The 12907-nt window shown below is 37.8% G+C and overlaps 1 protein-coding gene across 1 annotated transcript; it reads left to right on the forward strand.

The window, feature by feature from the left end:
* Window positions 1–10158: 10158 nt before the first annotated feature.
* On the forward strand, window positions 10159–12436 carry LOC104613419 (cyclin-D4-1-like). The gene is made up of 6 exons (XM_010281223.3): window positions 10159–10670; window positions 10787–10873; window positions 10980–11081; window positions 11216–11420; window positions 11526–11662; window positions 11769–12436. The coding sequence occupies exons 1-6, from the start codon at window positions 10389–10391 to the stop codon at window positions 11994–11996; spliced, it is 1041 nt and encodes a 346-aa protein (XP_010279525.1). The 5' UTR covers window positions 10159–10388; the 3' UTR covers window positions 11997–12436.
* The last annotated feature ends 471 nt before the right edge of the window (window positions 12437–12907 follow it).

Here is a 12907-nt window from a genome sequence, read left to right on the forward strand (position 1 = left end):
GTTGGCATTTGGGGCGTAAAGAGCCTGAATTCTGGTTCGCTGAGAGTGAAGGAATGTTCTGAAAGTTCAGACATCATGCGATCTGATAATTGGTTCAGTTCCATTCTCATGCATCATGAGAACCAACTCACGAGCTCCAACGAGATCTGGAATCTGGATGAGGCCCAACAAGTACACCATCACAAATTAAGAAATGTTCTGTAACTGTTTGTCGTGTTGTTTAAAGTAGGCTGGGCAATGTGGTCATTAGGCTTTTGGCCTTTGGGCCCTTTTTTTCCCATCATTAAACTGCTCCTACTTTCAGTGGTATTTTACAGCAACGTTAAAAATGAATCAACGTATTGGTGTGTATCATATCATGTGACATCGACCAGGCTTTTAACCCCCTGAAACACCAAATACATCGTGGGGAATTGCTCTCTGCTCGTGCTATGCCCCTGTATTCCAACCCTGCTTTGATAACTGAAGCCATTGCTTTGTTAGAAAGCCCTGTTTTGCCGGCTCTCTTGGAATTTCTTCAGCCATAGTTGAAACTAGAAAGTGATGCAGAATTACTTATCAGACTTTTGTTGGGGGGACGGTCTGACGCTTCCTTGGAGTATTCTCACCTTTGCAGCAGATTGCAATGGTCTCCTTTGCAACTCTGGCTTCTCAGTTACTTTTACGCCAAGATGTGGTAACTATAGCCGGAGACCTTATTAACTGCAGCAGATACTTAGGTTACTATTAGGGCCTGTTCGTTTGTTGGTAAGGGGTGCATGCGTGTGTGGGGGGGGGGGGGGAGTTGACCCACTTCCTTGTGTTCTTTTGCCGGAAGTGTAAGGCCCATGGAATGTGAACTTTCCGTTTGATAATTTGGTATTTGGTGATTGTGGGAATTGAATTCGTGTCTATGCTGGAGCTAACCAGCTAACAAAGTTGGTGGTTGTGGCCTTTGTGGTTATTGAATTCGCGCCTATGCTGGAGCTAACCAGCTAACAAACCAACTGAACCACCCGTCAGTTGGCAAAAAATTGGCTAAGCCATGTGGGGCTAAAATGCCCCTACAAATACACAAAGTCAAGGGGCTTTTGGAAAATTGCCTCACTTACCCAATAAACATTTTCCTGGTAAAAGAACATAGATAAATGTATTTACCCAAATAAACAACTTCCCAGCAAAGGAATAAGGCCTTATTATAATTCTTACAAAACGGAGGGAAGTTTCAGAAATGGAAAGGTGGGTTGAGTAATTGGATTTCATTTTATTCAGGCATTTTAAGAGTTTTCCATCTCTCTTCCTCTCATCCTCATCATTAATATTTATTACAGCGGGCCATTATTCAGCTCAATTTCAATACCAATTACCAAAGCGGTAAATAAATAAATAAATAAAATTCTGATTTTGAAATACATCAACTAGATACGAATATATAGGATCTTTTCAGAAGGAATATAGTTGTCTTTTTTTTTTCTTTTTCTTTTTTGTTTTTCCCGCTCATTTTGTTGTGGTGAAGCTGCTGATTGGCAACATAGAGATTGATATCCTTCGATGATTCTTCCTTTATATGATGGTAATCAAAGAAACTGAAACCCATTATCCTACTTTATGGATGGAACTTGAAAGGATTCATGGCTGAAGTGTCGGTACAACGCTCATGACCAACTCTTTTCTAACTGATAACTCACTCGAGAATATTTGTTGCCAAGGGTTCAATGATTTGAATTTGATTTTCACCAGCCATGTGAAGTTGAGAAAGTAACGAGGCGGCCTAGGCCGTTAAAACTCATTCCTGAAACATCATTATGCTGTTCTTATTGCTGTATCTTTTTCTTTTTGGTAGGCCTCACGTCTGATGGGTTTCATGGAGTCCAGTTAAAACTCATCCACTTTTTTTTGGGTATCCCTACATTTCCCTTCCTTTTTATCATCTTGATTGGATAGAATTGCAGAATATGAATGTAAAACCTGTCTAAACAACATTCTTTCATTCTATCTGCCCAAAACAACCAAGGACACAGAAAAAAAAAAAAAAACTTACATGTTGGAAACACTAAAAAAACTGATTATAGGGTTTTGTGTTCATCTTTCTTCTTTTTGGTAAGTTGTGGATTTTTCATATTGCACTATCTGCTTCAGTGCTTCTCTAGGCCTCGGGTAAATTTGACCCATGCAGATTGATTTGTTGGCATCTCTCATGCCATAACTACTTGCAAATCCGAGAGCAATGTTTGGAATCTGGACAATCGTCTTGGGCCAGATGGTTGAACCGGTAATTGAAGGGGTCACCAGTCCTCAAAGTGTAGCCATCATTCCCGTGAAAACTGAAAACTATTGACTTAGTTGATTAATTTCATTAAAAACTGTCTAGCCCAATGATTGAATCTTTCAATTCCGAACAAATCTTTGATAAAAAATGAAAACATGGATAAGTAAAGAGTATGTAGATGATAATTAAAATGAGAGAAAGTAGATTAAGATGATTTATTCATGTGCATAGAAGACCGTCAGTGGTATCTATTAAGATAACTGATCTGTTACAATTTTAAGGCATTAAAAGAGCTAGGGGCAAACCGAAAGGACTTTGGACGGATATAATAAGAAATGATTCAAGCACTCATAATTTAATAATTAACAATGGATATGACACTGAATAGAACGGAATGACAAAATAGGATATAGTTAAGACAATATGACTTAGATGATGATGGTGATGGGCAACTAACGGAGGTGTTTACCAAAAAAAAAAACTGTAATATGAACAGAAACAACATAGTTTTGCTGATGTGGTGGATGTTTCTGTTTGAAGTTGTAATGAATGGGACTGAATTGAATATGTGATGAATGTAGTAAGTGGCCACATCATCCCTCCGTGTGATAAATAGGAAACTCCTTACTCGACCCAATTAGGAAACATTTTTTTTTCTGTTTTGTAGATGTCATCATGAAGTCATGCTGATGTCAAGGTTAAATAATAGTAGAACCACTCGGACCAGACACTGCCAGCCTCAGCAGTTCAATAGAGTAGGGGCCCAGCTCTCAAAGCATTGCTTTAGAGCATATTTGTACTATAAAAGCCTGGGTCTAAGGACATAAGACCAAAGGAACATTCATGGGCCCCATAACTTGCCTTGGTGTCCCCCCCATCTGGCGATTGAGCCCACCATTTTCATGGATCCAATCATGGAGGTTAACTGGGCTAAAAACCAACTTAAAATACAACTTTTAAGTTTCCAACTTTGTTCTTTTCAATGAACTAGCATAAGGGCACGTTCACTAATATATACTTGTGTGCACATGCATATAAAGTTAATAAATCAGTCAAGAAATGTGAAGGTATTTTTGAAATAAGAAAAATTATCACTTAATAAATCAGTCAAATTTTCTCAAAGAAAAGAAAATCAGTCAAGGGAAGAAAAAAGAACAAGGAACAAAGTGTGGATGGGTACATTCTTTATTTGCTAAAACAAAACTAAATTAATAGAGGCCATTATTCATTATTTAATTGTGTGAAGAAACTGGATCCTGTTTGAACTTTGAACAGAGCTTCATTCTTTAATGAAGTTCACATGCTGGATTATATTTTGTGGGTGGTGGTGGTGGTGGCGGGTTAGAAATTAAAGAAGATAGAGAAAACTTTTGGATATCATAGTTAATCAATAATCAAATAGATCCTGCTTCTTTCTTTTGTATTTTGGTAAAGAAATAGACCATATTGACTGCCTGGACAAGTGTTTATTGCTTGCTTGACAAATACATTTATTTAGTGATCCCATGAGGATACAATCTGGGCTATTTCATGCTTAGTTTGGAAGTAAGTTAGAGTTTCAATGAAATGCACCAAATTATTTAAACTGATGAGCTAAAAGATGACACAAGACTATCATCAATAGGGAAGATACTTGAGCCAACTGTTGTTTAATCACCCAGTTAATTACTCCTGTACTGACTCATAGGCTCTTCGTCACCTGCAAAGCTGAGGCTTCAGCGTGATAGTTACATGATGATGCCACAGAATGGTCCACAATCATGTTTTAACCTAATGGAAGCAATCAGAACTACATCAACCCAAACCTCATTTGACAAGAGGAGTGGAGTACTGTAGAGAGAGAGAGAATGGAAAAGCAAGAGTATTATTGGGATTTCAAAGTTCGAAGATCGACAAAAGAGGGTGGAAAGAAAGAGTATTCTATCTTTTATTAGAGGTTCATTGGGATTTGAAAGTTTGAAGATGGACAAAGGAGATGGGGTAGGGTTGAAAGTTGAAATACTTACTCTTTTATTGCAGGTTAATGGGTTATTGGACGGTGTGCTTAGCAAAAAGAAAAGGATATTTAAAGGGTGGAGAATATTCTATATAACCCTTGGCAATTTCTGTTGGGTGATTCATGGACCAGATGGTTGAAAGCTTTTGATCAAGCTTTTACTCATGATGTGGGTGAGACCAGTCCAACTATGGGTCCTGATCATCCAACTATTCATCACGTGGCAAGTTAGGAGAAGCCCCAGAGCGCAAATTCCAGACCCAAAGGCCAAAGGCAGTTCCTTTCGTATTGCCATTGTCTGTCGTCTAGTTTAATTTACTGGAAAAGGGTAACTTCTTCTGTAAACGTTTATGGTTCAGCCTTGATAACGGCTCTCAAAAACCAGCTAGTTTTTCAACTGGGTTCTCAATGATTTCTCCATGGCTTCTTTTTGCCTTGATAGGCCTTGAATGAGTCAGCATTAATATCATTGGATAGTGTTTCCAAAGGTAATGCTCGTAGTTGGCTCAGGCTATGATGGCCTCCTAGTATAGACTAGGAGAGACCGAGCTGTTTCTAAAGGTTTCTACACTCCTTAGAGGGTCGAGACAACTGGGTATTTAGTGTTGGAATGGAGTTATGGAACCTTTCTTTCAGAAAAAAAAAAAACAGAAAAATAGGAGGTTTTAACCATTAGATTTTGCCAGGGCCATTATACTTATATGGAAATTATCAGTTGATTCACCTTACTGGGTTTCAATCTTGGTAATTAGATTCAAACCTTTTCAATTAAGGAACCATTTATTTCTAAGTTGAGGGGAATCCAATGGTTATGTTAAAAGAATAAAAACCTATTCAGGAACTTCATCTAACAGTTTAAGTTTCTTAGTTAAGCGGTTTCTTGAGATGATATCAGAGTATGGATGGACCTGTCCTGTCCTTGTTCATCCTTCAAGCCCAATAAGATTTCACGTAGGACATATAAAATAAAAACTATTAAAATTTCATATAGATGGGCGTTAAAAATTATTCAATAACCACATCTAACAATTTAAGCTTTTAGGCTGAGCGATTTCTTGAGAGACTATCCCTTAAATCCAAAAAGAGAATCTTAGAGACAGATGCAAACTATGCTCAGTAGAAAATGAATCAGTTCACTCTGATAGCCGTTGTTGCCTTCACCACATTGTGCTCAAGTTAATTTATTTTCGTATTAACAAAAAAAATACTAATTTATTCGCTTGTTTTGTTATATTTTCTTTTATTTCATGTTAAATAAAGGATTGATCGATATTTCCTAAATATTTTCTTTCATAAATGAAATAATTACGACGTCACGATGACGTCAAGGTTGAATAATGGTCAAAAGAAATTGGATGTCCTCATGGGCCAAAGTGATGACCACGTGGCAAATTAGAACCTTAGATGTGAAAGATCAGGCCCCACGTATATCCCTCTTCGAAGGAGGAGAGTAACTTATGTGAGCCAGCTTTGTCATCCAACAATTCTTGTTCATTGGGATTTTATAAAATCAGAATGAAATTTAAGTTTTGGGTGATGTGTCAACCTGTGATTGGACCTAAATTTTATTAATAAGGCATATTTAGAGAACAAACTTTAGTCTGATTTGACACACATGGACTTTAGTCTACGCCAGATACCGATCGAGTGACTAGCCCGCGGCTGAGTGCTGACCCAGTCACACAACTCAGTCGAACCACTGAGAGTCTGAAACCAGGCACAGACAGCCTCAGTAGTTCAAAATTCAAAACATTGTTTCAGAGCATATTGGTACTATAAAGCTTGGGTTTGGAAGAAAACGTTCATGAACCTCATACTTGTCGTGAATAGCCATCAAAAGATTGAGCCCACCATTAATGAACCAGCTTAAAATACAGTTCTGAGTTTCCAACTTCAGTAGGTTTTGTCTTAAGAAGTTGGCATGTTGTAGTAAACTATTTCTTTATTTCCTAGTGGGAATTACAGAACACCACTGGTCCACTTTTGGAGGAGAAAATGGAGACAGTCTTATTGATTTACTCAGGTGCTCAAACTGTTGCAGAGATGGATTCATGGAGGAAGGTGACTCTGTGTAGTAAAGCATCGGATGCTATCAAATTCCAAGGATTCTAGGACGATCCTTCCACTTCTAGGACCCATTTGGGAGGGCTTGAGCTTTGGTTCAGTTTCTCTGAGCAATGCTAGCTGTTCTGAAAAAGCCACTGATTGAAGTTTCAAGGAGGAGCTGTGTCACTGAGAAATAGTCAGTTTGGGCTTACAGGCTTTTGGGTGTGTCCCATCTCACAAAACCAAAAGCAGCAACATGAGAGCCCTCACAAACCAGGGCCTATTCACACAAACAAGCTAAATCTTTGCCATATTGACTGAAGAATTTTTAAAGATGGACCCCTAGATCTGTGCAAACTACATGGCTGATGGAATTGTATACCTGTGTATAGCTATTAATATTTTAGCTTATTTTTTATATTCTTAGTGATTTTTCTATGGTCCCCTAATCTACATTATAGGTCAGATATAGGGTTTTACTCTTTATCTTTTCTTCTGTCTTCATAAATAAAACCTCATTGTTAGATAAAAGATGAACCAAATAAGAAACAAGCCTTTAAAATAACACCCATCTGATTAAAATAATATAGAGAGATTAATTATAGTGTCCATGAAATCCATCAAGTCTGATAATTTCTTTGTGCATCATTGCATCACTACTTAATATTTTAGATTCTTAGCTGGCATCTTCAACAAGAAAATGATTCTACCTTGATGAACCCTTTTCAGTTTTTCATGGTTTGTGAATGGTCTCACCCATCATACTTCAAAACAATAAATATGGTGGAGATAGAATTCACAAACTTATGGAGAAATGGATCTTCAGTGGCAACAGATGGTAGAGTTCATAGAGAAATAGGGTATAGAAAAGTCATTATTTGGGAAGAAATAATAGAACAAATGAAAATATGTTTTTTTTTCTTAATTTGTTATCTTTAATTAGGTTATTGTAATAGGGTTTTATTCAAAGTAAGGAATACAAGAAGAAGATTTTTTGTTGATTATTTACATATATAGATTTTGATGACAGGGCCATAGACTGAAAAAAAAAAACAAATTACAGAGCACTTGATTCCAAAACCACAGAGCATCACTCCCACCACAGTCCTGTCTTTCTAAAAAGAATGAAGCAGTGAAATAGACCCATCTTCAATATTTAATAGTATAGCCTGGTCCAGTTTTCAGGAGACCGACTACCACAGTGAACCTAAGCCTAGATGTAGTACTACTGTTAATGAGTTGTATCTGTTCCGGATCAGGGTAGATCTGGTCCTGAACCGATGAAAAAATAGCAGAACCAGTTCCAAACCAGATCGTATAGGTCCTGTATCATGGTTTTCGAACTGTTGTTAATTTGGATGGTCGAACTGTTCAACCCAGGAACCGTCCTGGCATCCGGTTTTATTTTACCCCAAACCTGATCCCTGACCAAAAACCATTGAATTGGTTAATGACCTGTTGACTCGGGTGGTCGAATCATCAACCCATTCAACTTGTTTTGGCCATTTTTTATTTTAATTATTTTTTTTAAATTTTTGTCGGAATGAGCTATCCATTCAGACTGGACGGTCGAACCATCAACCCAAAAACAAGTGGCCAAAGCGGTTCTAGTTACGGATAATTTTTAAAAACATTGGTGATAACAAGCCCAGAACCAACCCAACGATTAGTTGGGAGTTGGGACTGTGGGGTCTGACCTTATAGCACCCAAACATAATTGATAGCAGTACTTTTAACCTCTAAACTCTAATTAAGTGGGTGTTTTCAAAAACCAAAAACAAGTGCCATGTCAGCAAAGACAATATACTTTTGCTGATGTGGCAGTAATTTTTGTTTGTGAAAACAAAACTATTCACATTGACTAATACCCACCCCCTAATTTGACAAACTGAGCCTTAATTTTATGGTGAATGGGAGCACTCCACTTGACACTTTTGGCGTATCTTTGTTGCTGGGTTAGCACTACGAAAGGCAGGTATCAGAGTTGGGATATCTTTGTTGTAACATATAATCAGCTGGGGTCTTAATCAGTTGAGAACAACGAAGACCGGACCTAACCCCAACTATAATTGGGACAGAATGCAGAACCAAACCCCGTACAATAGGGCCGGTTCTGTTTGGCTCTGTATGTCCACTTAACCCATTGACTGAATGACCAAGATGCTGTTTCTAAATCTCCATGTCCGACACAACATCTCCGTTAGGTAGGTTATCCACATGCCAAACAAGCATAGCTTGTCATAAGTCACAGAACCATTAATGACATGGGTGAAGGACATATTGACTCTTGCTGCCTTTGCCTTAGGGGAAGAGGGTTTCTTTCATCTAATCCAAAGGGTCCACTGCTCAGGATTATTTGATCTCCCTCTCTCTCTCACACACATTCATTAGAGAAACCTTTCAAAATAACTTTGGTAGTTAGGTATTTAAAGAACAGAATAGTAGTAGTACAAAAGGGACTACCATTCACACAAGCAAACGATCTATTCCACTGTTTTTTTTTTTTTTTTTGTTTACTTATTTGCTAAATAAAAGATTAATCAACTTGATGGTGGTCACTAGTCAGGCCTAAGTTCTCTTGAATTGATTTCCCAGTTTTTCATCTGTGTCTTTAATTTATTCCTCAATCAATCAAAGAAGTCTTGGATAATCTTTTGCTTTGAAGTTACTTTTTATACTTATTAGAGTTTGTAATAGCTAACCACTTCTTGACCAATAAATATGGAAAAACTAATGGAGGTTTACCTTTACTAGGAGTTGAATAGAAATTGGTTTGGTAGAAATAAATTTGGACAAATTAATTATATTATTAACCAAGCAATTTCTTGGAAGAGCTTCTGGACAGAGCTTTTGATCTTTATGCAGTAAAAAGAAAAATCTACCCAGTAAAGCATCAATGAATTGGCCAATTGGGTAATATTGAAGTTTTTTTATTAACTTTTACAAATCAAAGAAATTTATTTTTCATAAAAAAAAGCAACTTATGTTTACGTTGTAAAAAAAGTTGAAAAGGAGCTTCTTTTCTATATAAAAGTACTTAAATTTATTTGATATCTCATTAGTCATTACTGTTGGAAGTCAAAATTTTCTTTTTCTCTTAGGTTGAATTTCCAGTCTCAACTCTCAAGACCCTGGATAGCCAGGACCATCAATGGGCAATGGCTCTTAAGCTCTTTTTCTTTCTTTTCTCTTTGTCATCTGCGGCACAAAAGCACTTCTTAAAAAAGCTTTTCCAATAAAACCAAAAAAAGGTTCACCCAAATAAGCCCCAGGGATTCTCTTCTCTTTGAATCCTTGTTTCAGTCAACACTCAACGGACCAACCCTTCTAGGGTTCCAAGATTCTATTTGGGCCAAATGCAAGCACATGTCAGTGCTTTTGTGGGGCCACATGTACTATCAGCAGGAGTGATAAGCTGCAGCATTCATACAGCACATGTGACAGAATCTGAACCACTCGATATGCTGAGATGACCCACAGCCCAAAAGTCCTTGCTAATCAAGTAATCTATTACGCCAATTAAAGGCAAAAAAGAGATTTATTAACTTTTTAAGTGATGATTAACTCTAGCCGTCCAATTTCTTGACTATTGCTGATAAGACTGTGAAGATTCAACTTTTGAAATAATGAAATCATAACCAAATAACATATTTGTTAGTGGGTTTTAATAAAATGATAAACCCCACATCTAGAAAGGATGCATATCTACCCTCAGGTGGCTGCCACGTAACTAACTTAAATCTGAGAGAAATTTTATGGCCACGTGGCATCACATTAACATTTCTCGTTAAATTTAAATTACTTTTGAAATAAAACAATTAAGTTAATTGCTTTTCCTTAATAAAAGTCCCCGAAAGCAAGCTTTAATTAGGGCGCCACCTCTTAGACAATTCCTCTTTTCGCCCCGAAACTTGGGCTTTGCCCTTCTCACATATACAGGTATACAACACACACACACACACTCTCTCTCTGTCTTCTGTTGCTGCTACTGGCCTGCTGCTACTGCTACGTTTTCTTGTAAAGCTCTGCAGTCTGTAAGAGCTTTAATGGCGGATTCTTGAAGGACTAAGAAACCGTTCTAAGACGAAGAGGGTTTCCATGCCTTTGACCATGGACTGCTTCTCGAGCCTTCTTTGCGCCGAAGATCGCAGACTCATCGTGGGCAACGATGAGGTCGATGAAGTCGCAAGTGAGCCTTGCGGGATGGACCAGCAGGAACAGCTATTCTCCTTCGATGACTCGGCCGTCGATGACACTAGAGTTTTGTTGCTCCTTCAGAAAGAAGAAGAAATGGTACCGAAGGAGGATTACTTGACCAGGCTTCATTCCGGAGACCTCGATGTTTCTGCTCGTAATGACTCTGTTGACTGGATTTACAAGGTTTGTTTCGGATTATCGATCCAAGTATCAGTCTTTCCTGCTTTTGATTTTACTATTCTTTTTCTTCTTAATGGTGGGTAGATTTTCTAATCCGATTTGTTGTTGTTATTCTGAAGGTCCATAGCCATTACAACTTTGAACCACTGACTGCTTGTTTATCTGTCAATTATCTGGATCGGTTCTTATCGCAGTACGAACTTCCTGTAAGCTATCAAAGCGTCAACTCACAAAATGGAGTTTTTTTATGTTGTTAGAGTGAATGATAACACAATCCAGTAATTTTTTGTCTCTTTTTTTCTTCATCCCCAGCGTGGTGGAAAGGCATGGATGGTCTCGTTGCTTTCTGTAGCTTGCTTGGCCTTGGCAGCAAAAATGGAGGAAACTGATTGCCCCCAACCCATAGATTTACAGGTAGAACAAAAACCCATTCCACCAAATCATGAACAGAAACCAAACGAGAGCAAAACAAAACCATCATGCCATGTTCATTCCTTTATGCGTTTCAGACTTCTGAGATGGGTTTAACGGTTTAAATCCATCTTCAGGTGATTGAAGGGAAGCCGGTATTCGAAGCTCGGACGATTCAGAGAATGGAGCTTATGTTGCTGTCAGTACTTAAATGGAGAACAAACGCAGTGACGCCTCTTTCTTTCATTGAGTATTTCTTGTGCAAACTCAAAGACCCAGAACACCCAAACCCCAAATCTCTGATTTTTCGTTCCGTAGAGCTGATTTTAATCACCACCAAAGGTTTCTAACGCCTCTATTTCTCTTTATCCCTTCCATATTCAATCTCAAGATCTTAAAAATGACAGATTTCATATATTGTTTCTATTGCTCTCACTGAATGGGCAGGCGTCGAATTCCTGGAGTTCCGGCCATCAGAGATTGCATTAGCTGTAGCAATCTCCGTTGTTGGAGAAAGCCAGACCATCGATTTCGAACGCGCATTCGACTCTTGTTCTTCTTTTTCTTCATCCCATCTAAATAAGGTAAACAAAAGAAACAAAAACAGACAAAACCCCCAGAATCTTGACTGTTAAATTTCCTTGCTTTCTGGATTTTTTTTTAATGGTTTTACTTATTGTTGAAATGCAGGAGAGTGTGTTCAAGTGTTACGAGCTGGTTCAGGAGATTATTACTTCGATTGGTGTGGGCAAGAGTCCGCCGATGAGCCCAGCCGGGGTGCTTGATGCTGCTGCGCTCTTGAGCTACGAGAGCAGCAACAGAACAAGCACCACCTGTTCATCTTCCTCCTCTTTATTCGTCGTCATTAATGGTGCTGAGTCTGGGTCGGGAACGAAGAGAAGAAAGTTAACTCTATGAAGAACGTGAAACATGAGCTAGCAGCTAGGGAGAGACCGAGCGTTTCTTACAGATTGGACTCTCGAAGAGATAAAAAGCAGCGAAAAATACAGAAGAAAAGAAGGAAAAAGAAAGGATGAAGGAGCTCTTAAAAGGAGAGATCTTATGCAGTTTCAACTTTCAATCAAGGAAAAAGAAACAAAAAGGAAAAAAAAAGAAGTTACGGTTTACAGAGAGAAAAAGAGAGGAGCGACAGGAGTCGAGGTAGTCTTGGATGGAGACCAGACTTTGGTGGGTTTGGTTTCTCGGATTGGTCTCCATTTTTTTATTTATTTTTCTATCAAACATTAATCTACATAAATTATAATTAATTAATGAAAAGCATACTTTAGATGTACATATATACATACACATGCACGAATGTATGTATATGTGTGCTCTCTATATGTGCGGTTGATCTCTATGTTGTTTTTTTTCTTGGTGGATCCGGGAAGATGGAAGTAGAAGAATGGAGATGATGTTATTATGTGATGCCATGCTCATTTTGGATATATGGGGGCGTAACATGGGATCATTTTACAATTTTTATTGATTTTGACTAAGGGTAATTAAGTAATTTCGTCATATTATATTTGACCGTGGTCTACATATACACGTACGAATTGGAAAAAAACAAAAAAAAAAAGGTGGAGTTGATGGGAAAATTATTAGGGCTTCACTGGTTTCCAACTGAAATGAAGTACCTGTGTGACAATTACTGAATTACACTTCTTTACAGGTTCAATGTGATTTTACCCACAATAGGAAGTAAAGTTCTTTACAAAAAAACGAGTAAAAAAATTACCAGCAGAGAATTTTTTTTTTTACTTGGTTAATAAGGGGGCAATTAATTTTTAACAATTTATTAACTATATATTAATTTAGATGTTCTG

The sequence above is a fragment of the Nelumbo nucifera genome, chromosome 7 (assembly GCF_055504915.1).
Source record: "Nelumbo nucifera cultivar China Antique chromosome 7, China Antique-T2T, whole genome shotgun sequence".
NCBI lineage: Eukaryota > Viridiplantae > Streptophyta > Magnoliopsida > Proteales > Nelumbonaceae > Nelumbo > Nelumbo nucifera.

Bases quoted from the DNA above. Each gene is read 5' to 3' on its own strand.
- LOC104613419 (XM_010281223.3), top strand. From the start codon at position 10,389: ATGCCTTTGACCATGGACTGCTTCTCGAGCCTTCTTTGCGCCGAAGAT. The intron at 10,874-10,979 runs GTAAGCTATCAA...CTTCATCCCCAG, and splicing joins TATCGCAGTACGAACTTCCT to CGTGGTGGAAAGGCATGGAT. The intron at 11,082-11,215 runs GTAGAACAAAAA...ATCCATCTTCAG, and splicing joins CCCAACCCATAGATTTACAG to GTGATTGAAGGGAAGCCGGT.